The 26,899-nt window shown below is 35.2% G+C and overlaps 1 protein-coding gene and 1 non-coding gene across 6 annotated transcripts; one reads left to right on the forward strand and one right to left on the reverse strand.

Annotated features, from left to right (window-relative positions):
• Window positions 1-178: 178 nt before the first annotated feature.
• Window positions 179-8,881, reverse strand: LOC132037245 (protein RIK). 5 transcript variants are annotated; one of them, XM_059427741.1, is made up of 12 exons: window positions 8,709-8,881; window positions 7,254-7,470; window positions 6,605-6,703; window positions 6,462-6,496; window positions 6,305-6,380; window positions 5,064-5,159; window positions 4,901-4,987; window positions 4,255-4,348; window positions 3,990-4,107; window positions 3,342-3,837; window positions 1,222-1,462; window positions 179-727 (listed from the first exon to the last, which is right to left on the reverse strand). In XM_059427741.1, exons 1-12 carry the CDS (start codon window positions 8,768-8,770, stop codon window positions 603-605), a joined length of 1,746 nt encoding a protein of 581 aa, XP_059283724.1. In that variant the 5' UTR covers window positions 8,771-8,881; the 3' UTR covers window positions 179-602. The 5 variants fall into 5 exon arrangements, 4 of the variants coding, with proteins under 4 accessions (XP_059283724.1, XP_059283745.1, XP_059283739.1 ...); XR_009409814.1 differs by lacking the exon at window positions 179-727 and adding an exon at window positions 1,830-2,066 and having other exon boundaries at window positions 1,257-1,462; XM_059427762.1 differs by lacking the exon at window positions 179-727 and adding an exon at window positions 1,830-1,993 and having other exon boundaries at window positions 1,257-1,462.
• An 882-nt stretch (window positions 8,882-9,763) lies between these two features.
• Window positions 9,764-9,837, forward strand: TRNAN-GUU (transfer RNA asparagine (anticodon GUU)). The gene has a single exon. It is a non-coding gene; the product is annotated as a tRNA-Asn (tRNA).
• Window positions 9,838-26,899: the final 17,062 nt, after the last annotated feature.

Here is a 26,899-nt window from a genome sequence, read left to right on the forward strand (position 1 = left end):
ATCCCATAATTAATAAGTGGACGTGTTTCGTTACTTTACAGCCGGTAAACACAATCTTGGATCTCTGAGTTCTGTTCCAACTTTTTTTTTTTTTTTTTCGTTGATACACTCATAACTTGCTCATTACCTGGGAGTTTCAGATGGCCACATATTGATACTTTGGAAAAAAAAAAAAAAGGAAGTGAAATTGCTGCCATTTCTTTGTTAGTAAAGACAAATTCCTTCACAATTTCAAATGAAACTACAAGCACCAGTAGCAAATAAATTTCTGGTTTCAACTTCCAGGAGGAAAGGATAATGGAATTACAAGGTTGAGTTGTCTCTATGAATACCTAGTCCTCTTAGATGGGACATCAATTGCATTCGAGCATTACCTTCTGGGCATAATGCTACAGAACCTCTCCTTTTCCTCATCCCCTTTTGGTTCCACCACCCCTCCCTCCCCATTTTTGATGGGGGCAGAGGGGCAAGGAAGGGTACATTTTAAATATATCACAGTAGAGCGAATATCCACCAGCCAATTCCAGGTCAACTATAAACTATCATTCAACTGTGCACATTCAACTTTTACCAAAATTTGCAGAGATGTGAAGTGGTCATTATCAAACCGCCCAGAATGGTTTCGGAGCTGCTAGCAGACTTGAGCTGCTTTTCAAAGGTCCGTCAGTTGCTTCATCATTATCATCATCGTCATCATCCCCATATTCCATTAGCTGGACTAAAGTATCTGAAAAGCACAAGTTATATCATACCATTAAATATAAACATACTGATATTCCTCGACTGTGAAAATGGGAGCAGACAAGTTCAGTCGGATAACGACAACAACAACTACTATGCCTCGATATCAACCAACATGGGGTCGGCTATATGCATCCTCACTGAACATCTCACCCATTTAAGCTCATCTCAGACCAAGATAATACAGAATTGAAATAAAAACAAAAAGTGCAACATAGAAATAAGGGGTACAAGAAGTTCAGTCAGATCTAAGAAGTAGTTCCTATCCATGTGAAGAACAGTAAAATTTCACCAGGTAATGGAACTATTGACCGATCTATACTATGTTAATTGGAATATAGGGGTTTTCATATTTCCACTTAGTAACGAGAAATGCAAGAAAAGGAAGGGGGCAATGAAGGTAGGTAGGTCACTGATAGACGAGCCAAGCAAGAGTTCATAGAAAACTTGAGACCAAAAGGCTTGAGAGATGGCAAATACCTGGAACAATTTTACATGGTGCTTTATTCACCACATTGTTGTCCTGCACTTTCTGCGATGATGATTGAAACTTAGGTGGCGGTGGTGGCGGAGGCATCATTCTAGGTGGCGGCGGCGGCAGCATTGAACTGGATAATGGCTTAACCAACTTTTTCGGAGCCGGAGTACCAATTTTACCTCTATCACCTGCGTCTGACATTCGTTCCTGAAGCATTGGGAGCTCCGGACCCTGCAATGAATTCTGGCAACCAAAGAGGGAGGGAAAGTCCCATCCAGAAAACTTAGAAATTCCAGGAAAAAAGGAGGTAAAAGTATGAGCTTTTCAAGAACATACTTGAACATTCTTTTACTTGTATATTAGGAGGCAAGGAAGTTTAAAATAAATGCATGATCCTAAGAATTATTTATTTCAACTTGAACAACTTGGATTTGAAGTTTAAGATATGCAAGTTGACTTTTCTTCTATCACTTGCTACAAGGAGCTTAGATCATTACGTTTGGAAAATGTAAATATTTACAGATACCAATAGAAAACATTTTCTCTTTGCATTAAAGTTGAGATTGTTTGAAAGCCCCACAGGCAAAATTTATGAGCTCGATCTTATTACCCTTTTAGTACTTGAAGCAAAGTTGGTTAATAATGTGCATTTCATATTAGCATATTAACATTTGACAGAATGCCAAAACCAGAAGGGGCATGGTATCTTTGCATCAGCACCATAAAACTGAAATAGAACGCAGCAACCCCATGCCTCCTCCATATCCCGGAATCCTGTGAAACATACAAAGGTCCAACAGAGTTCCACTATCAGCCTGTTAGCTTCATACAAGGTCAGAGAAATTACCTGGAATATCAAGTAGAAAAGGTTAGACCAGAAATACGTATATGCTTTTTAACTAAAAAATATCTTAGGAATTTGAGTTTCAAATGCTCCATTTAAAACAGCAATGTTATACAAATTTAAAATAAGAATTAAAAAAGTCCTTTTCTTTAAACCCCCCCTCCAAACGAGAGGGAAATGTTATAAAATAATGAAAGCAACTAACGAGAAAAATCGAACTGATAAATTCCTAATTCTTGGAACTGTGTGGGATATAAGAGCTCTTTAAATTAACTAGCACTTTGGAACTTTAGATGCAGATCAATATGCAGCCCATGGATTGGTACAGGTGCCACATGTGGGCGGGTGAATAGAAACTAAGATGTAGGGCGAAGGGTAAACTAAGTTTAAGAGACTCAAAAATAGGAGAATCTGATAAATCCCGATTTTGGCAGTCATCATGCTACACAAGCTGCACTTCATCCTTTTATCAATAGCATTTTTTTTTTTTTTTTTTTTTTTTTTTTTGATAACCATCAATACCCTTATATAGTGCAAGGCAAAGTAAAGAATCTATAATATACACAGCATACTCCTGTGCAGAAGACCACTCAAGCAGTGAGAAATAATGAAAGGACACAAATTCGGATATAACGAGGCAGATGTGCAGGCTATATCTATGCCATATAGTACCACAGTTTATGTAGGCTTGGTTTCAGAACATTTTAGGAAATCCCAGGAACTTCGTAAGTTGGTGAAGAGGCCCTCCAAATGAGGAATGGGAATCAATACAACTTGAGTGACCTCTCCGCGACAACTACTACGGGAAACTTGTTTCACACAAACCAACATCTTTTTTTAGTCAAATCTTCATTCTAGGAATCGATTAGCCAGATTCCACACAGTGAATGGTCAATGAATAGTTAAACAGCAGTACTTGGAGGTGCTTTTGATCCCATTCAGATTAGTGATACATGTACCCCTCAATCTACAGTACTATTTTTTTTGAAATGATATTATCTACCATTTTAGTCCTCATCCAAAAGAAAGGCTTATTGGAGGCTTGGAGAAAGTTTTTCTGCAAAGCCCGTGCCCCAATGCATACCTCAGCGAGCAGATACGTTCATTTGCCAGAAATTATAACAAGAAATACTTTCAATGTTCATTCCTCATCTCTGGTCAATGATGAAGGCTTTATGTACTTGACTCAAAAATGACCATTATAATTTTCTCATCAAAAGCCAGTAAAGGGCAATTGCCTGGATATACCTTAGTATACGTCAACGAGACTAAGCGTACCTGATTTACAGCTGCTTGAGCTTTTCCAGCAGCCGGCAATTCCTGAAATTTACGCTTCTGTGCAGGGCGCTTGTCCTTCTCATAACCTATACTTGTCTGTGAAGTGAAGCTTGCTCCTGTTGTTGTCGGAGCAACTGTGGCAGTGACTGGAGAAGTAGACTGCCTAAGAGCCAAAGCAACTTGCTGCAGAGCAGTGGCTTGGGGATATATACCATCATAACCAATATAGCTTGTTCTACTTGTAACTAATTGATGAGGATAGACCCCGGTGGGAGGTTGAGATGGCACAGAATGCAATGAGCCTAGAGATTGAGGCACTGTACCCTGAGAAACAACACTAGTCACACCACCAACTGCAGTCACGGGAACTGCTGCTGCTGCAGCTACATTGGTTGCAGGTATGTTATTGACTTCTGATTCACTTCCAGAACCCTGAACGCTAGCTAACGGTTGCGGTGGCGGCGGAACAGCACCATAAACCTTACAAGAAGAGACTCTATGGAATAACAGTCGCAAAAATGAGGATTTAGGACTCGGCCCAACAAAAGAAACAAAATCATAACAAAATAGCAGCTCACATAAACCTCTTCCGAACGAAAAGTTAACAGGTTGCAATCATAATTCATATACTCAGAGAAACATGCATACCTAGAAGCACCACACTCTGCACAAATAGTATCCAAAAGATTTTCTGCCAAAAGCTTCGCACGCTCAAGACTTGCAGTGTTATTGCTTGAAATGAGTAAATGCAGAGGTTGGTGCACATCTGCGCATCAAAAGAATACATTTATGAAGAATAACTAATCTTTTCTCATAGCCAAGAAATCGGGCCAGTGGCACACGGTTGATAACTAATCTTATGACGCTAACCGTGCAGCACGGGAAAAAAATACATCAAGAATCGAATAGGCACCTTCACCCTGCCCTCCATCTGAATATCCCGAACCACGTCCTCTTAGCAATACAGTTGCTCCAGTTTCATTCATAATGTGATTTATATACTGATCCTGCAGTTAAAAAAGCCAACCACCAGAACAGAAGAAAATCTCTCCAAATGGACGGAGATGTCAGAGAGAGCTCAGAACATTAGAATCTCTTGGCTTTCTAGCAAGCAGAATAAATTTTAAAGGAGCACATCAAGCATCATAATGCATGCCAAATGAAATGAGATAATTAGCCAGGCGAAGGCGGGGTGGGGAGGGAGGGAAATAGATTACGCTGAAACCACTGGAAAGAAACCATCATCTAATTACTCAGGCCAGAATCTGATTAATAAAGAGAAACAATTGATGCCAACATCTGATCAATAACAGAGAAATAACGACTGAAGGCACTTTCTCAATATCTGAACTTACCAGAAAATCACAAGAAATAGAAGAAATTGACAAGGCAACTGGGTAGTAAATCACACAATAAAATATTCTTGCATTTTATGTCTTTAACTATGCGAGAATTCATCCATTAAAATTTTTCCAAAAGAGTTAACCAGCGACAGGCAACATACCACAATAACTCAATAAACCAGGTAAAAACAGCAACGCTAGATAGAGGGAGCTCACATTTGGTCCACGAATGCGCACTGTAATATTTGCTGACGGATCAGCCTCAAAGCCCAGGTACACACAGGTACTCAGCAGATGATTGACCTGGTGGTAAAAGAGTTAGATGTTCCAGTAATTTTCTAGCATCAGGTCCTGTCAAACCTCAGCAGATATTACTTACCTTTAATCCATTGTTAACAAGACCTTGCTTCAGCATTTCCTCCACTGCAGCAGCAGCACGATCAACTGCTTTGATCCTCTCAACTGTTGTTTCTAGCTGAACCAACCACAGTACATGTAAATACACCTTAGCAATCTTCACCCAGTAAAGTAAAAGGTCAAAACATTAAAACTTGAAAGATTACAGATAGACGTCCCACTATAATGAATATCAATTTTTTCTTCATAATGTGACCCAAGACAAGTTCAACTTCCCTAGGGGGGAGTGCTTTATAAAATACAACATAAGCAGAAACTTAATGAGAGGCCCCCTTTTTCGTTTCTCCACTCAACTTTTTTCTTTAAGTTTGTTCCTAAGATAGCAAAAAGTTATTAGTGGCAGTGTTGTCAAAGGCGCGCTTAAGCCGTGAAGCGAGGCTCGAAACATGTTGAGCACTTCGCCTCACTTTATGTGCGCTTCAGTGTCGTCATCAAGGCTCTAAGACATACTTTTCCTTGCCATTGAGCCTCTCTTGAAGAGGTGACACTAGATGATTGATATTTCACTTTATCGTGATGTTTTCACAATTTCTTTGTCCATATATTTGTTATTCATGGTTAATATTATTAGTCTTGGACTAAACATACATATATTTGTAATTTTGCACCATTGAGCTTTTTTTCACTAAAGCCCCACACTTTATTTGCGCTTTGCGCTTAAAGCCTCAGCTAACCTTAAAGCTTTTTTGCGCTTTTCACTTTTGATAACACTGATTAGTGGACTTCTAACTTTAAACTTTTATGTTTTCAACTCTCACTAACTTTGCCAAGTCAAACATGAACATTAAATTTGGGCTGGATAGACAAAAACTGTAGACATAAAAAAAAAAAAATAGAAAAGGTTCAGAAGATTCGAATAGGATTTGCTCCACACAGCTTTTACTTTTAAAGAGAACAGATATCTCAAGATTCTCCAGTCATGTGTAGTATATATTGGATAAAACAGGCAAAAAAGCTAGCAGCAAATGAACTCTTAAACTAGAGAATAGAAGCAGAAGAATATGGGTGGTAACCACTTCAATGGTAGGAAAAACAAAGAAACTAAACTCAGAGAAACAAGTTAACACAAGGCAAATGTATTGAGTAATTAAAAATGCGCAGAAAAATGATTCATTTATGCAATTTAGTGATGCATAAAACTTTATCAGCGAACTTCCTGAAGCAAATGGTGCATCTTAAACGCAAATAACTAAAGTTGCTTACATGTGCCCCAGCAGAAATATGAAGGTAGAGGGGCTTTTCACCATCAGATGGTGTGTTTGGAGGCTTGTATTTACCCCTGCAATAGCCAGATTAAATAATTATTATACTGTAAATAAAATCTAGACAATAAGCAATATAAGACCTCATGATGTACTACCTAGTTATAACCACAGCACCCGTACTCTTCTGAATCTGCAGAAACAGTGATAATAATCAATAAATAATGTGCAGAACCTTTATATAATCATGTTTGCTTCTCGACTCATATTTAGTCGTATTAAACCCATTAACAATAGTCACCTCTTCTTGTGTTTGGCGCTTTGTGAGCCTGTAGCGAACAGCCGGATCAGCATCATTAATGACAATTTCTCTCGCTATCAGCTCATCCTGAATTTTCGGCTGCAATAACTCATTGGAAAATCAGAAGTGACCCAAACGAAAGAGATAGCTGATTGTGAACAGCAGAAGGGTAGTGGGAAAATGACATAAAGAACACGGCTGATTCAGTATAAATCCAAAGGATGCATAACAAACACATTAACTGTTAATTTGCAGTAAGACACCCGCAGGAAAGTGAACCTGTGAATTTTTTCTTCTTGATGATGATACAAGGGGAGCCGAGGGTCTTTCGGAAACAGCCTCCCTATCTTCCGAGATGGGGGTAAGGTCTGCGTACATTTTACCCTCCCCAGACCCCATATGTGGGATTTCACTGGGTATGTTGTTGTTGTTGATGATGATACAAGGAGGCAGATAATTGGGAAAGGTTTATTGAAAACAAAAATAATTTCTTCCACCCCCAAAGATAAGCAGCGAGAAGCAAATGTTGGCAGATACATAAATCATGCATTTGGATAATAACTAATAGAGCTAGGTGGCAACCCTCAAGTAGTAGGGAAAAACTTTCAAACTAGAAAATAATAAGCAGCAACTTCTCCAATGATCTTACCTGAATTAATTTCTGTGCAACAATGACGGGAAGCTGCTGCATTGTAGTAGCACCAACAGCGGTAAGAGGATTCGTGAAAGCAGCACCTATGACTGGAGCTACACCAGGTAGTGGGATACCAGCAAGAGAACCCATGTTTGCCATTGGAAAAATTCCAGGTACCGCTACTCCTTCTGGAACAAATGTATCCGCTGGCTGATCCCATTTTCTCCTTTTCCTGGAAGATGTTGAAAGTTATACCACCATAAGAGCTTACTAGGAACTTCTTATTAGACTACAGAGCTGTCACCTAGATGATTAACTAGGAGTATCATTCTTTTATATTAATTAATAAAAATTTCTCTCGTGTGAGCTCACATGCCGGTACCAAGCCCGAAAAAGGCAGGCTTACTTTAGGTACGTCCAACATCAAACCAATCAATTTATGATGAATCAATCAACTATGCCTCAATCCTAAACTAGCTGGGGCCATTTAAGTGAATCTCTATATCCATTCAGCTCTACTCGGCCCCAGTACAAAAATTTTAATGCTTTTTTTATAACTGTGGTGTATGGGCCAGCTTGCGTGCACCTTGACTAACTCCACGGGATAGTTACTCGTACTCTTTGAAAGTGTTGCCGCACCCATGTCGAATCCTTCAAAAATACACTACTTTTGAAGGATCCGACACGCACCTGATGACATTTTCGGAGAGTCCGAGTAACATAGGCTGCCACCTCCCACCAGCAACAAGTACCAGATAACTCTGTCCACTAAGGCTAGGATAGATGGAACAAATCACCCTAGTGTTTCTGTCTCTGCTGGGAGACAAATAATGCTTATTTTTTATCCTCTTCTGCGGCATAATGCAAACAATCCGGCTAATATTTATTGTCTTAAACCAAGCTTCTCTAAATGCCTAAGGAAACACCTACCCTTCCGTGCGAAGATAACTACTGCCATTACCTTAATACTGGTTCTTCGTATAGAGTAACAATTTTATTATCTCAACAAAGTACTAGTAATTCAGCTGCCCAACTTTTTCAGTGTAGCATCAGAGCAAAAGGACATCGACAATCTCACGGAGCCAGTAACACATCAAAAAGATTAAATCATGCCAAACCTCAAACTCAATAAACAATAATCCAACTCAAGCATCAGGTTAAAAATTTTAGGTAGATCAATCAATATATCAATCAGCTAGGCTCAATCCCAAACTAGTATACTTTCAGGGGATAGCAAACAAAATTTAATCATACGTGAAGTTTCAATTTTGACATAAGTCAATAATATTAAGGGAAACTTAGATCTCAATTAAGTAGCTTGCCTTCCAAAAATAAAACTGAACATGACACAAAATTTAACCATACGTGAAATTTCAATTTTGACCTAAGTCAATAATATTAAGGAAACTTAGATCTAAATTGAAGTGGATAGATTTTCAAAAATAAAATTAAATATATAATTTTATGCACCTTTGCTTGGTTGATGAAGAGTTGGAGTCTATGGGTTCTCTAGGGCAATTATCCTCCGTCATTGATGAACAAATTTATAATTCCTACAATTGCAATGCTTCTTTTGATTTAACGGAGCCAAATTAGGATTTAAATTTCACACAGAGAGAGATCTAAGATGCATTTAATTGCAAGAATTAATGGCTTGGATAATTTAGGTGCAATTTGGATTTCGGCGTCAATTGCTAGAGTTTCCTGTCCAGGAACAAGAGTCTTAGTCCAGATTGTCCCTTATTTTGATGGAGTAGGTATATTTTGATCCCTTTAATATAACTTTGAGCATTTTTAGTCCTTTAAATTTGATAAAGTGGAGCACCTTTAGTCCAACTATCAAAATGGACTTAAAAACTTGGAAAAGTAGGCGTTTGGGCACGCAAACCAAATGTTTTCACTCTTTTTGAAATTTTGAAACTGGAGTTAAAGATGGAATTGTGTTTGATTATAATTTTTGTAAATAATATTTGATCGTTTGAATGTATTCAAAGTGAAAATAAGGTTTGAGGTGTTTTTCAAATTTCAAATGCAGCTTCATTTGGAATTTTCAAATAAAGTGAAAATAAATTTTTAGTTGTATTTGGAATTTTCATGGTAAAGGCTAATTCTCCAATAAACTGAATAAAAAAATCGGAAAAAAGTGAAAAGTTATCATGGCCAAACAGGTCCTTAAGAGTGACTACTAAAAAAGCACTAGTAAAAACTGAGCTTGGCCCATTTTTTAATTCCTAGTTTTTGGTGCAAAAAAATTAGGATCGGTCGATACAAAAGCCAGTTAATTTATCGTGTTTTTTGTAGTTTTATTTGGTAGTCAGTTAGTCACTGTTAGTTGGACAAAAAGTATTTCAATTTAGCAAATTTAGGGGACTAAAGATGCTGAGAGTTATATTTAAGGGACAAAAATAGACCTAATCCAATAGATAAAGGACAAGTTTAACTGAGAACTCAAGCAAGTCTTGTGACATGCACGTGCAGTTAATCCAATAAGTAAAGATAATTTCTAATGCAGCGTTGAAGCACAAGCTGGAATAGCTCAGTTGGTTAGAGCGTGTGGCTGTTAACCACAAGGTCGGAGGTTCAAGCCCTCCTTCTAGCGCGATATCTTATTTTTTGTTTTTTAAGGTAGTTGGAGTATGTATTTCATTTTTTAGACAATAAGTATTTTCTAATCTTTATTTATTCTTACAAACTATCAATTTTATTTCTTACAGGAAAGATATGAGCAGTATGCCATTAGTATTAATGCTGCTGGGAAAGAAGTAATAAATAAATCGTAACAATTTTCTTTCAATATGTGTAGAACTACAAAGGAAAAGAATCATCCACATAATATGGTTTTTATTATATTATTCTAGCATTCAACTCTTTTTATTCTTTTGATTTATTTAATCTGAAAGTAAATGTTACTTGAAGAATTCTTTTTTGGACATTAATTATCAAGCAAATTCACTTTAATCTTTATTTTTGTTCTTTCGAACTGTCAGTTTTAATTCTTATATGAAAAATATTAACTATAATGTTGCTGCAAAATAAGAAATAAATAAATAAATGAAATTCTTCGTGCAGAAATACGAAGGTCAAAAAGTTATATTATATTATTCTAGCGTTTAGCTCTTCTTTTTTTCTTCTTTCTTTGAGGGTGAGAGAAGAAAGTAAATAGTATCACTTTTTTCTCGACAAGAATTCTCAAGTTGATTTTGCTCCAATCTTTATTTTTTTCCTCTTGAACAATCAATTTATTTTCTTACAGGAAAAATATGAGTGTTTGACTAATTAATGTTGTTGCAAAATAAGCAAAAATAAATCCTATAAAAGTAACTACAATGTTTTATGCACTATTTGTCACCTTGGTTATCTATTAGAATATTTTGCTATAATTTATAAACCAAGTAAATAAAGGCTTAATTGAAATGCCGGTATAAATTAGGCGAAATAGCTAAATAAACTTTTTACTTATTTGGTTTTGATATTTGAAACTATAGGGTTTCATCCATATACCTATAGTTGTTGGACCACACTATTATAAATTCCTCTAACTGTTAATCAAGCATATGTAGCAACCCAAAGACTGAGTTGGACAAAGTGAATATATTTCATACATATTACATGCGTGAATATAAAAAATTAGATCAAGCATATGTAGCAACCCAAAGACTGAGTTGGACAAAGTGAATATATTTCATACATATTACATGCGTGAGTATAAAAAATTAGATCAAGCACATAATGATTAAAAAGGAAAAAAAATGAAAAACGTATCATAAAAGTCCCGTCCTATTTTTTTCTTTTTCACCTTCCCCCTTTTCGTTTTTTCCCAAAGTTATGGCAGTCGGCTTTGGTGATGGAGCTCACCATCGGACGTGGTATTTTGAAGGAGAAAAGGTGAGGAGACAAGACTGAAAGAGGGATAGTGAGAGATTTTCAAATTTAATAGTGTGTGATGATGGATTTTCCAATTATTTTTGTGAATTTTGCTTTTTTCCGAGATGAAAAAGGGTTATCTTTTTTGTCTTTTTTGTGAGTTCAAAAATAGCATCATCTTTATGCTTTCTAGATTTACTGAAGGAGTTTTGATAAGGAGGATAATAGACAAGGTGGAGAAATTGAGTGAATATAGAAAGCAAGGAGATGGTGCACTAATTCTGTAATGATACCAGGCTGAATTCTTTTAGCGTGAGTTAGTGTGGTACATATGATTCGCTGATCTTTTAAAAATAATAGTTACTGCAGTTCTTGATTGTTAATTACTTGCTTTTAATTGATTGTTTGCATTGTACACATCTATCCTTTTGGGTTTTAACTCGATAAATGCTTAGGTGACATTAAGTGTTGATTAAATGCTTATATTACATGTTTCTTTCCCTTTTCCCTTTTATTTCTCTAAATATTTTGTATAGGTAAAACTTAATGGTTATCTTTTTAGTAAAGTGTTTTTCACTAATGTGTTGTGAGCTCTCTATGATATTTTCAAGTGTGCTACTATCACATTGCGAACAACCTACGATACTTATTAGTACATGTTAGTGTACTTATACTACACTTCTACACATTTTTGTGAAGGTTTGGATCCCAGCACTAGCAATATTCGCAAGTGAGTTTTCTATCGAGATCCAACTTTCAAGGATGAGCCGCTTGCATTGTTTGTTGTGGCCACCATATTATTCCTACTTAGTTTATTTTACTTCCTTTGTCATACTATGTACATACAACGACAATAACAATATCACATATACTCGGTATAATCCCACAATTAGAGTATGAGGAGGATAAAATGTATGCAGATCTTATCCTACCTCGAGCGTAGAGATTGTTTTCGATGATCAAAGAAAGTTATAAGACAACACTTATGAAAACATACATAGGAACAACAACAGGATAGTAAGAAAATTGAAGTAAAAAACGTCATACTGTGTACATATTACATAAATTGTATATCTATTCTTAATTTTTCTCATGACAAGCATCACCAGTTCTTGGGTTTAGTATTTGAGTTTCGCTTCCGTATTGTATTTCAACTATTCTTCCATTTATGATATTTTCAATTATAGACTTTAATGCTTTACTTCCGCTTGATCAATTTGAGTTGATGAATGTTTTAATTCGCATAGCTTGAAATAATTGGGTGTCATTACAACTAAGGGAATTTCAATCTTGATAATCTCAATCCATTCTGAAGCGTGATAATTGTAGCTATGATATCCCCAAGTAACCAAATCCCTAGGTAATACCCTAAGAACAAATTCCAAACTAAAATCGCAAGAAAGAAATCTCCATGAACGAAAATTCTCATGTAAATCCCCAAGAAACAAATTCTTGCTAAATTCTTTGCAAATATTTCCTGGTAATTTCCCATGTAAGAAATTTTCAAGTGAATCTCCAAGAACAAATTCCCAACTAAAATAGCCGCAACCAAATCTCTAGATAAAATATCCCCTTATAAAATTTTAGAAAAATGTCCTACTTAAATTTGCAGGTAATGACACCTTGGGATTTTCCTGCGGATTAATAAAATATTTCTTTTCATTATTTTTGTTTGTTCACTTGCGAAAGTGGTATTTGCGAATTAATTTTCTAGATAATTTCTCATGACATATTTTTGCGTTAAGTAGCTAGAGTCCTGCTAATTTTCCTAGGAAAATATTTTGCCCAAGTAATAGATTCTAGAATTTAGAAATTTTAGATTTTCGTATGAGAGTCAACTATTTGTGAACATTCTATTATTCTTTTTGAGACGTTGTTAAGAATATAATTATCATAATCTAAGTTGGGGAAAAAGATGAGTTAAGAAAAAACATATAAGTAGAGGAAAACGATTTGATTAACGATGGTTGCTTGCTTCGGAGTTTTAGATGATTGTAATAAAGGGGAGAGAAATAAATTGAGAGACTTTTATGAAATTACATAAAAGAGTGTGTGTGTGTGTATAATACTCAAAATACTGGAAGTCATTTTTAGCAAATAGTAATAATTTTGTTTTTGAGTAATTACAAATAGTTAATTTCATTTGAATTTAAAGTGATATTTTTTTTTTTTTGGCAAATAACTGGAACATTTTATTCACCAAGTAAACATTTGTACAACTCAAGGAAAAAGGAAAACAAAAGGCAAACTGGGACTTGACATCAAATAACAGTCCCCTGTGCTCCATATCATCTATACCTCCTATCTACATTACCTAGGGATAAAAGTTCATGCTATCTAATTTCTGCTTTAACCTCGGTCTAGTAGCACCACGCCCATGCACTTCCTGCACAATTTGCTTCACTATAGCTTCAATACTCCTCTCGCATTTTGTTAAAACCCTGGCATTCCTTTCCTTCCAAATCTGATATGCAGTACCAACAAGACACATCCTGTAAATTTTAGAAGCTGAACTGTTACCTTTAGAATGTGTAAGGACCCATTGCAACTCACTTTGCCACTCCATGGGAGATCTAGCTATACCTTGCCAACTTAAAATCTTCTTCCATATAGCAGAAGTATAGCAGAAGACACAACACACTTAAAGAATAAATGTGCAATGCTTTCATCTTCATGGTTGCATAATGGACAGATGGTATCATCAGTGATACCCCAAGTAGCTAATCTGTCTCTAGTTAAAAGCTTCTCACAAATGATTAATCTCAGAATAAAGATCCATTTCGTCGCCCCCAAAGTTGTTACACACCACTTTCCTCCAAGGAACTTTTTGGAAAGGCCCTCTCAATATGACATACACCTTCTTTATGGAGAACTTTTCCATCTGGATCAAGTCTTGTTCCTGTATTCCTACATTTTCAAGATAAACTTTGGCTTTAAGAATTTTCCTTACAACCCAAGAAGCGTTGCCAGCTACCAGACCCCACATTGATCTCCCTTTGCTGTAGTATATGTGAAGCCATTTAACCCACAACTTATCTTTTTTCTTACACAAGTTCCATAATAGTTTGCATACAGCTGCTCTATTCCATTGTAGGATATCCAATATGTTAAGATCTCCTGCAGATCTAGGGTAGCACATTTTTTCCCAAGCCAATAGAGCCTTTTTTTACACTTCATCACCTCCGGTCCAAAGAAATCTTCGGCAAATGGCTTCTATCATTTGGATTATCTTCTTCGGCAATAGAAATATTCGAGCCCAAAAGGTTTGTATGGAAAACAAAACACTTTTAATTAATTGGACCCTACCAGCATAAGATAAATATTTTGTAGTCCAAGTAGAGATTCTGCCGAGCATTTTATCAAGCAGAGGCTTGCACTGATTCACTGATATTCTCTTTGTGCTCAATGGAACTCCTAAATATCTGATAGGAAGTTCCCCTCTTGTAAATCCAGTTAATTCCAGGATGGACTCTTGATCAGCCATAGGGACCCCTCCAAAATAAATGGAACTTTTCTCCAAATTTGCTTTCAAACCTGAGGCCTCTGAGAATTCCTTAAAACAATTAAACAGCATCTGGACAGACAGTACATCCCCTCTGTAGAATAGCAACAAATCATCTGCGAAACTAAGTTGTACTAGGTTAAGTTTTTCACACCTTGGATGATAGTTGAAGTTTGGATCTTGTTGAAGAGTTTTGAGCAATCTACTCAAATATTCCATGGCAAATACAAAGAGGAAGGGAGATATGGGATCTCCTTGCCTCAATCCTCTCTTAGCCCAGAAAGGAGCAACTGGTTTTCCATTTATCACAATAGAATAAGATACAGACTTCAAACAGTTCATAATCCAGTGGATAAAGACAGCAGGGAAGTGTAAATACTCCAGTATTTGTTCAATATAAGGCCACTCCACTGAATCATAGGCCTTTTGCATGTCAACCTTTAGTATGCATCTAGGAGAAATGTGTTTTCTACTATACCCCTTGACCAATTCATGACTCAACACAATGTTGTCAGTTATAACTCTCCCAGGTACAAAAGCAGATTGCCCAATATCTACTAATCCATCCATTACACCTTGCATTCTCCTCATTAAGATTTTAGAGATCAAGTGATATATTGAAATATTAATTTGAAGATGTATTGAATTAAAATTATTGGAAGTCATTTTTTAGCAAATAGTAATAATTTCGCTTTGAGTATTTGCAAATAGTTAATTTCATTTGAATTTCAAGCGGTATATTGAAATATTGATTTGAAGATGTATTGAATTGAAATATTAATTTCACTCGTAAATCTTCAACTTTTTTTCCTTTAATTCTAGATTCAACTTTCAGAAATTATTATTTTTTCACTTCAAATTTAGATAGTAACTTTTTTCAAGGGAAAAAAGTAAAAAATACTCCTCTACTATATGAAATATCTTACATTTAGCATTTGTTATACTTTTGATTCATTCATTCTCTTTCTCTTATAAATATTTCTCATATTTATCCTTGATCTGAATGAAACTCTAACGAATGTAGAATAATTTAAGATCATAATTTTGTCGATGGGCAAACCAATTGCAATTATGGTAAATAAAAACATAAACCTTATTTTTTTAGTTAAGTGAAAATCAGTCTAAACAATAATGTGTATGAACAGGCAACTGAATTTACATAATATATGTAAAAGTTAAATTATGTAATCCAAATTATAGATTGTAGTATATTTATTTATTTGAACATAACCAGATTATAGTTTAATATGGCTTAAATTCAACTATTTTTTTTTAATAAATAGCATTACTTGTTTTCATCAAACATCCAAGATACAATAGAAAAAGATATCCAATTGAGGAGACAAACTACAACCTATTACGAATTATGAATTTCACTAAAGTTCTAGTGACATTTTTTCTTATTGTGACTCTTTTAGCAAATGTTAAAGTTGTTGGTGAGAATGGCTTATCTTGCAGAGGAAAATGTGTACTCGCATGTATATTTGGTAAAGTACCTGGTTGCAGGGACGATTGTATGAAACAATGTCATATTAAGACTTCTCCAGAAAATTTGAATTGTAATCTTGCTTGTTCAATTGAATATTGCTCCAAATCTAAAGAAGGTATAATTTCATTTTATAACTTTCTTTATTTTAATAATATTTTATGTTAATATCACCTAATTTGTGGCGATGGACTTTTTGTAGATTCAAAAATAATGGAAAGCTGCTTAAAAGAATGTTCAACAAAATCTTGCACCAAGAAAGACATGTATATCTTATGCTTGTAATTTTTTTAAAAGCATAAGTAATAAAAATAAACTACAAACAAAAGTATTTATGTCATCTATCTTATTGATCACTCCAAATGCTTTGATCTAGATTTGCTTTTGATGAAGTGGAGTAACATTATTGATACTTTCATTTTTTTTATTTTTCTTCCTCTCTCATGGAATCGCAACAAAATTAAGATTGATCTTTCACTACCATGTCCAGATTGCCTATCGTTAATCAGATTGCGTTACAATCCGTATGCTAACTTGACTTAATGGGTAAATGCGAAATTAATCATCAAATCTATATATAATATAAAGCTAGGCATAGACAAGGTGATGTGACACCTATCTATGGCTTAGAAAGCTATTTATCTTTTTTCTCCTTTTTTGACATTTTATCTTTATATTTCCTATTAATTATTTATTTTCCTCTTCCTACAAAAAAAAATGTATTAATGGTCAATTATGAGGGTTGTAACATTTTATTATGAATGGGTGTAACTGTTCTTTTTATTAGGAGAAGATAATGGTGAAGGGTGGTTATGTGACAATAATTGCACACTCTTCTTCTTCCCTTTCATTTTTTTTTACCACTTACTATAATTTTAGTTACCCTCCCATTAAAAACTCCAACGCTATTAGGAGGATATGATCACATTCTTGAAGATATGATCACATTCTTGAAGACCATGTTATGGCTTTGGACTCGGTAAGTACTGTATTTTTCTTTACTTATCTTATCCCTACCCTTATGTAATTGTCTAAGTCTTCTCAATATTTTTTTGTTGCCACATGTTTACTTATCGGACAGGGGCCGGTAATATTCGACGTATCTGTGCGATTACAGATAAAGGGAAAAATCTCAGACGATAGGTATGGTGCAAATTTTGTCCGAAACTATTTTTTCACCATTTTTTCTGTAATCTATGTCTCTTTGGAGCTTGTTGTTACAACTCGGAATTTCGGGTTGCTGAGCGGTGAATAGACTAACGTAAGTTAAGGTGTATATGATGTTCCTATAAGTAAGAAGGGATACTTAATGGTTCTAATTAAGATTCCAAAGACATTTGAGGCAAGGGAGAAAAGTTCGTCAAAATGAAACTTCACTGCAGTTCTGCGAAAGGGGGGTTCGACGGTCGTTCTTTGTACCGTCGGACGGGTCAACGCTTCGTCAATTGTGCCGTAAAATTGATTTAGCGCAAGGACCATTCGACGGAGCAGATCGACGCTCCGTCGATCAATTCGACGGACCGTCCTTCTCACCGTAGAATGAAAGGAAACGAAAGTTGCTCACTGAAAATTTCACGACTTCAACGGTCAGATCGATGCCCCGTCGATCTAAACGACGCTTCGTCGTTCGTATCGTATAATTGCCCGACTGGTCAGATTTTTTTTATATATGGACGACCCAAGCTTATTTTTTTCATTTATCATCTTCTTCAACCCTCTCCACACCTCTAGAACCTTCCCCACACTATATCAACATAAACCCATGATAAATCAAGACTAAACACCAAAGATTTGTAGAATCAAGTGTAAGGATGTTCTCTAGGGCTTGTGGAAGTCAAGGATTCCTTTGAAATTAAAGCTAGGGTTTTCTCCAAGTGAAGTATCTTCATTCAAAGACCGTTCCTACACAATCAAAGGTGAGTTTTATGCTCATTTCCAAGTTATTAAGAATATTGAGTGGTTGAAAGACTTGGATTGAGGAGGAAAGTAGAAAATGGAGCTTGTTGACACCCAATTTTGTCCCTCTTTTATTCCAATTTATTTCCTTGGGCTTTTCAATTAATTAAATCTAAATATTTTATTTTCGCTATTATTTCTACTACTATTAATATTATTACTTTCACTTTCATTATTCTACTACCAATATTAATAGTATTACTTTATCGCAAATTTCAAAAGGGTTCGTCAACATTTTATTTTTCGTTAAATTGATTATACTTTATCAAGTTCTTTACTTTCTACATATTAATCATTAATTATCATAGTACATAATATACTAGTTATTAAATTAGAAGCCCAAAAAATGAAGGAGGAAGACTATATTTTCAGCCAAACAATAGCCCAATTTATCATCATACATAGCCACATTTTCGGACCAAACATAGCCCAAACAAATAGGCCCAAACGGATCAGTCCACTTCGTGACAGCCCACACGTTACCCGACCCGGCCCACCTTTTTTTTAGGTTGAAACCCTTCTTTTCTCTCTTTTCTTCTTCAGCCGTTCCTGCTTTCTCCTTCTCTCTTCTCTCTCTTTCACTTCTTTCCTCTTTTAAACTAAGGAATAAAATGCTTTCAACAATGGCAGGTCTTTATTATCCCATTCTCGTGCAACATCCCTCTGCCCTCTCCTTGTCATCTCCTTTCTTCTCTCCCTTCCTCCATTTTTAGCTTAAAAATAGAACCCCTTTAACTTTAAACGGCTTTGCCTACCCATTTCCGCATAAGAAATTGTCCAAAGTCCTCCAACGTTCGATTTCAAAATGAGTGTTGACTAGATTTTCAAACTCCAACTTCAAATCCCGCCCAAAGATTCAAACAAATCAAACCCTAATTTTCACCTATAAATATCATCTTAAGTCCATAGCCGAAGGGAGAGAACACGAAAGATTTACCATAGTTTCACTATCAAATTATTGTTGTAAGGTTTTTTTTTAGCCGTCACTTAGCACCTTCAAAACACTCTCAGTTCTTGCAAAGATTTTCCTTTCTTCGGTGAACTTTAGCCACGACCAAAGTATTCGAACTCAGTCGACTCTAGTTTCGGATCCGTTCATAACGAGAGAGTTGATTCGAGGCCCCGACGTCCCGTCCACTGCACCCACAAGAGGTAATACCCGACCTTGTTCTTCCTTCTTTTCCGTCGACATCGTATTCTGTTGTAGGAAGATCATGACTTAAAATTTCGATGAGTTCTGAAATATTCATATAGGTAGGCATCTTAGTAGTCGTTTTAGGTGTCATAATGCTTCTCCTATGTTTGAACTTTGCTGAATAAGAAACGTGTTTGCCCTGTTTGAAATATAGCGTTAAATACTTGTCGGGAATTTTCCTTCGTATATTCAGGATGTGATCTTTGTATTTAAGTTCAGTTAGAAAAAATGATCTGAGCATTTAAGTAATGTAGTTAAACTAAAGTTAAACCAAGTTCTTAACAATGCGTTCATAGGCTAAATCTTGAATTTGACAATCTGTAATGTTCAATGTGGCTCTGGAATTCACCTAAGTTCACGTTCCATATTTACCACTATGGGTGTTCAGGAGTTTAGAGACTAAAGTTAAACCAAGTTCTTAACAATGCGTTCATAGGCTAAATCTTGAATTTGACAATCTGTAATGTTCAATGTGGCTCTGGAATTCACCTAAGTTCACGTTCCATATTTACCACTATGGGTGTTCAGGAGTTTAGAGACTAAGTTACAAATACTTGCTTTAATGATCGAAAATGAACAGGATAAACAAACAAAAAAAATACTTTGAGTTATCTGAAGTTTAATTTATTCATTAAAGCCAAAGTTTATTTCTTTTTTTTTCATTTCCTGTTTCTCTTTGAATCTTGTTAGACGTTTGCGGGTCACATTCTAATGATTTTATCTCGTCTATTTATTTTCCATATCCAAATCTGCTTCTCGTTCTAATCTTTTTCCTTCTTCTTTTTTTTTTTTTTTACTTTGTTTCGCATGTACACCGGAGCCGAAGAGTTCCATTTGAAACTCAACGATGCTTCGCAGAGGAGTCTGCATTACCTCTCCATTCCTCGTCATTTATTTCCCTCGCTTCCTCCTAAATACCTCCAAACAGAGAAATGAAAGAGGAGCAAGGCGAAATTCTGAGTTTTAGTGCAAGCTGTCCGCTACATGTTCTTTATATTCTAGTTGCACAAAAACCGTCGAAACTCGGCGGAATGTGCCATTGATTTGCTTCGTTATATTTGCTTGGTGTGGTTTGAAACTTTTAATTATTCATTAGGTTAGGACCCATGACTAACATAGGATTAATAACAAGGTTATTTTCAATCATTTAAGTGCTTCTCGGACTTAGTAAGCCACTTCATTACCTATTTTATGACGCCAAATTTTTAAAAGATTTCAAAATTTGTGCTTTAATCATCATTGGATGTGTTACTGATTCTTGGCTAATATACTCAAGATTTTTATCAACTTTAAAAAAAAATTAGCTTCTAAACAATACCTTATCAGCTAAAATCACATTATTGACGTTACATATTTATATCCCTTGCCCAGTTAAAAATATTTTCAAAAATGAATGCAATATTACAAGTTTTACATTAATCATTGCCTATTGTTTTCAACGTCTCGTTTTAAAAAGAGATAATTGGAATATAGTCAATAGACATTTATATATTTTAAACAACCCTTTAACATATTCAGCACACAGATTAATTAACTCTAAGTCCGGTCGGATTAACCATTGTTAATGGAACTTAGAGGATGCCTAATACCTTCCCTCTAGATTAGTTGAACCCTTACTCAAATTTTTTGGTTTCGTAGACTTTAAAACAAATCAACTTTAGATAATTACTTTAATTAACCTTAGGTGCCCTAATTCACCGTAAATAATTAGGTGGCGACTCTTAACTTTAATTAACCCCGGAATTACCCGGATGTTGTAAACTATTTTGACTTAGGTTAAAATAGGGTATGACAGAGCTCAAATGTGAAAATAATGGTATTTTTGAATAGTGACTTGACTCGAATGATAGTTCTTGACATATCATGGGTATAATCTTGTTATGAATGATATTAAGGATGTTAAAGAAGCATTATATGTGAATGAATGCGACGTTGGGTGGTAATTATGGTTATAGATGGCTTTGAGAGGGAATTTTGAGATTGAATAATGTCTAGCTTAGCAAAGTTATTGATTATGATATTATGGATGTTGTTATTAATGTTTAGGAGTTGCTATATTATATGGAGAAAATTGTAGAAACAAAGGAAATGCTGCCCATTTTTTGTTAGCCCTTAATCGCCTTAGCTTAGCTTCAAGTACGTTTCCGGTTATCTAATCTTAGTACGAATTCTCTTGAATGTGGAATCGTGAACTTGGAGGGAAGCGTTTAGTCGGCAAAGTTAAAGAGACGTAAAGGTATGTAAGGCTAGTCCCCTTCTTTCAAAGGCATGACTCCTATATTATGATTCCTTCTCTATGTTTCCATGACCTTCTTACATCCCAAAAGATGGAAGTTAAAAATTCTTAAGAGCTTCTTATGAGGTAGAGATGAGATATGTTCTATGATAATGATGATGATAATGATGCTTTCATGAGTTTGATAATCCTATTTTTATGATTTCATTGATGTTACTTTTGGTTGTTGTCTCACCTCATGATAGTAGCTCTTCCAAGGCGAGACATAGCGATGATGATTATTCCATAATGTAATCGGAGATTCCCAACCTTACGTCACTCCGATAGAGTTATAGCTTTTACTTGAGCTCCCATGCACGCCTCATATTATGTATATGTATGATTACACCGCGCCTATACGGGTCGGTAGCCACCACTACGACAAAGCGTAGTGTGTAGCTATGATGATGATTACACCATGTCTAGATGGCATGGGCAGACACCACTAGTGGGTGGCTCAAGATGTTTACCTCGGATGCGGGAGGCCCGGACGTGGGCTAATGATAATCACACCGTACCTATATGGTCGGGCAGTTTATATATGCATACATGATATGATGTTGTTTATTATATAAGTTAGCATGCATGACTCCGCCTTAAGAGGCAATCAGTTACAGGTTATCTCTTTATCTTGTATTCTTGTATCTCTTTATCATGTTATCGTGTATGCCTTACATACTCAGTACATTGTTCGTACTGACGTCCTTTCTTTTTATGGACGTTGTGTTCATGCCCACAGGTAGACAGGGAGGCGGCCCAGATTCTTAGGAGCTATATCAGCTTATACAGGGGCACCCTACTACTTCGGAGGTGCAGCTTATTGATGCATTCTTTTGTATTCATATTTGGGTATGATGGGGTCCTATCCCGTCCTTATGTCTCGCATACTCCAGTAGAGGCTCGTAGATATGTATGCGTAGGTAGTAGATGTCTCATGAATACACCAGTGTATGTTTTGTATATCATTTTTGTAGCCGTGAGGGCTTATATGTATATGTATGCATTGCCTTGGAGGTAATGAGTCTACAGGTTGGGTATGATTGTTAGCATGATGAGTGGTGCTAGGTAGTCAGCTCCGGGTACCCGTCATGGCCCACTGATTGGGTCGTGACACTTGTGTCTAACAGATCTTGACAATGAAAGTACTTAGTGTGATACTTGCTGAAAAGATTAGCCATCAACAAACTTCTTAAGTCTCATGGAATTGCAAACATTCTTCGTTAGTTGTACCTTTGTTCTTTAAAAATTTATCTGAATAGTATTGAGGTCATACCATAAAAAAATAAAATTTATCCGAATAATATTGAAGTTATTGCATTAACACATAGCGCAAGAGAATTTTTTAAGGATCACAACAATTCTCAAGGCATATATATGGCCTGAGAAAAAGAAATCTAGAACGTAAATTAATTATAGTACTTGAGTTTGTCTTTTCTATCATAGCAAAAATTGTTTCGTCTTGATTTGCATTATTAAATCTTCACTATCAACGAGGTGAAGAGCACTTTGTTATCCGCTCTTCAAATATCCAAAGCTGCAACAACGTAGCACCTTTTGTTGTTTGTGGTGGTTCACTTATTAAGGTTCTCTAAAGTAATTGTTAATTCTTTTTATTGTTACTTCTTAATTGACGAGTTGTCTTTTTCTTAATTTTTTTTCTCACTTCATTTATATGCTTAATTACACTATTCTCTTTTAATTTGTTCATAACAGCTATTAAGGGAATCATAAAGTGGTGACGGTACTTGCTTGGCTTGGTATTAGGTGCTTGACTTAATATTCAGGTTCTAATGTTGATTATTTGACTACATGAGCCATGAGATGCCACTGGCATTTTCGCTTGCATGATTTCCGTAGAAAGCATAACATGTACTACCTAAACATTATCCATGGAGATTTATTTGCCCCCACTCCCCTTTGCTTATCTATGCTTTAAAGTTTCTTATTGGATTTTATTTTAATGTATTTTTTCCTTTTGTTTTTTGACTATTTGTTGAATTAACTTTTTTCACTCTTATATCAAGCCACAATCAATCTATATTTAATAATGGCATATGACTGTACAAATAACTTGTGTGTGCTATCCTAAAGCCTCCGTAATTTGGTAACACGAGCGCGCGCATATATATATATATATGTCATTGCATATTATATCTAAACACATTATCATAAAAGAAAACAGATTATATTGATATGACCGATTATGATCCTCTTCATTCTCATAATAAAAGAATAGTGGTTTGCTTATCATTTCGTAATACTTTTTTCTTTTTAATGTTAATTATATCATCTTTTTTTGATTACTCATTTTAGTTTAAGAGTGCTCTTGAAAGAGTAAAGAAGGGTTTGACTCATGGGATTACAATAATGATCAGAGATTGCGCATTTTTTCCACGGGATCGAAGTCGTGAAAGCGGTTTATAATGTCGGTGATATGTAGTAAAGATTCCTTTTTTGTGCAGTGATGAGTGAATACTTGCAACAATCAGTAATGGAAAGGAAATATCCTTTCAATTTGAAAAAACAACCTTTTATTCAATTTGATCTTTTTTCGTGGTTGCTTTTCCTCACTATTATAGCAATATTTAATGTTTGTTTGAACCTAAGATCAGTTTGTTTTGGTCTTTGTTTAAAGTACGAAGTAGATATTGCATTTGATGAGAATGTTCCCAATTACAAACAGATTACAACATTAGTGGGTTAGTTGAATATACAGTAGTATGTTATCATTAGTTAGATGTGGTGCAGCGGATGAATCAAGCCATCTCTTAACCTATGCCTCATGTTAAAGTACTTCATGGAAAAATCCTTGGTAGGGGGCGTTTTCATTCGAATGAGACCCTACGCGCACGTGACCCAGTGGATATACGGCTCCAAACGTCTGGTCGTGACATCCAATGGAAAACAAAAAAAATCATTAGTTGAATAAATTTATGTTTTATTCAACCGCGCGAAGCGCGGATAAATTTAGTAGTTATTGGATTAAAATAGTGTAAACGGTCCAAATTTTGATTCATTCATTAATTTTGCTAGCAGTAATTGCACCTCATTGTTCGGATGCTCTTGCCAATTCGTTTACAAATGCATATGCTTAGATGGATTGAGATCAAAATAAAATTCATGCCCAATTTAAACATTCACAAGTCATCGTTTCAATTTCAACTTTAATAGTTTTGTTCCTAAATTCAACTCAAATATTATCTAAATACATGTTTTGTTATATTAGGATAGGGTGAGCATCAAATCATTTGTCTGGACGCAAATTAACAGCGACACACACTCGACATTCCTCTCTAGCATGCTATTTCTATATTTTAGATTACCCTAATATAAAATAATATCAACATAGACGACGAATCGATGGATTTGTTCCCCTACTGTGCGGGAGACATAGAGGCCTAATCCAAATCCGGTTTAGCAGGAATCACTTTCATATTTTAAGCCAACCAGAAATTGTCCAAAAACAATAGATGGATTAATAAAATATGTCCAGGGTCATCCCCTTGGAATTAATTCAGTCTTTAATCCACATTTATAACCTTTGTAATCTATAGCACATTATGAGAATTAATCTGCCATTATTATTTCTTGGCCATGATGTTCGGATTATTCTTCCTATATATTTCATTTTTTCTTGAGAAATACACTTAAAAGAAATATTCTTCTTTCTATTGGGTTCTCTACCAATATAAAATCTTTCTTAGTTTCTGCTCCTAGTTTTATACTAGAAGAGCTTATTGAGTCCTGGAGGATGTGCCTACACCGCCTGAAATATCCTTAAAGATAGGGTCATAGGAACACCTCAAGCTACAAAAAATTTTGCGATTTCCAATAATTTCCAACAAAAAAATGAGTGGAAGGTGCTTCGAGTTGCTGCAATGGTTGGAGATTGAAGAATATACATTATTTTTCCTTTTCTTAATTTATTTTTAAAATATTAATCTGACAAGTGAATATGAATTTTATGTGAATTAATGTGTCCTCGACGTCAGGGCAAGTAAGTGTTATTTTACCTGTTACCTAATCTACTAAAGAATCAGGTTCGTCAGTCACCTAATAAGAAGTAAAATTGTGGCATATAAATTACAAAAAAATTTACCGTGGAAAACTCCTTGCTCAAGGGAGTAAAAAATTATAACCTACCTCGGTACGATTTGCCCCAAAAACTTCACTAACTCAAGTAATTTTAAGGTTACAATCCAATTACCAAAAGACTATAAACTTAGTACCTTTCTCCCTACAATTCACCTAATTGTAGCTACCACTTTCAAGACTAATTCCCTATTCTAGAAAGCTAAAACAAACTCGAACAATTGACCACCTATTACAAAACTTAAATGAAAGAGATGGTACAATTTAAGAGCACAAGACTCATACCTAACAACTCAAGAAGGAAGCAACAACTTCCTCTGGAACATGTTCTCTTCGTTGAACAGTTTAAATCTCACAAAGCACTCCTCACAATGATTGTGATGCTTTATATAAAAGCAGGGATGACCAAATTTCCCTTGACCCTGATCTCCCAATCATAAAGGAATTTGGTTAAGGAATCTAATCCTACTTGGACTTGGTTTCCTTATTTGTTTTTGACCTCCACACGTTTTACTCCTATTTTGCAAACCTCTTTTTATATATGCAAGTGTAGCAATTTATTCCATGTTGAATTCGTATTACTTCATCCACATATTTACCCATAAACCAAATTCATTAAGGAATCCTTCTTACATTTGGAATCTGCTTCATTACTTCTAATCAACCGTCGTTCCAGTCAGCTAAGGACTTGCTTCTTAGCGTAATACTTCTGCAACCCAGTTACCAGTTCCTCCAAGAGACTTGCTAATGATCTGGTTCTTTTATAATGTTTGTTAATCATTTTATTTCAGCTCAACTCAAAATAAGGAACATGCATTCTCTAAGAAGTTAAAAATATTATAGTTCAATTTCAATAATTGTAGGTATTTCGATTAAACTCAAAATAGGAGGATCGAAATATCAAAATTTAACAAATAAAGTGATTATATTATTTTTCAGGCAATAAATTAAATATTTATGTGAAATCAAAAGAATAGTTAAAGAATCAGCCTCACATAAAATTCACTAAATTTGCCTGCCATCCCAATCAAATAACCAACCATACTATGTACATATTCAAAGTTGCGCTTTTGAACCCTTGATGGTAGATCTGACAAAATTGAAAATACAAAAATGTTGCAATGCCTCATCTAATTAATCTTATTTTTTTCTACTAAATGAAAAAAAAAAAGTTGCATTATGCTTTCTCATAATTGGAAGGACGTGATTTTTAGTCGACTTAAGGAACAACTAACGCAGTTTGAGCAATAATAGTAGATTTTAAAGGAAAATAGCCAAAAAAGAGCAGAAA

This window comes from Lycium ferocissimum, chromosome 2 (genome assembly GCF_029784015.1).
Source record: "Lycium ferocissimum isolate CSIRO_LF1 chromosome 2, AGI_CSIRO_Lferr_CH_V1, whole genome shotgun sequence".
Classification (NCBI taxonomy): domain Eukaryota; kingdom Viridiplantae; phylum Streptophyta; class Magnoliopsida; order Solanales; family Solanaceae; genus Lycium; species Lycium ferocissimum.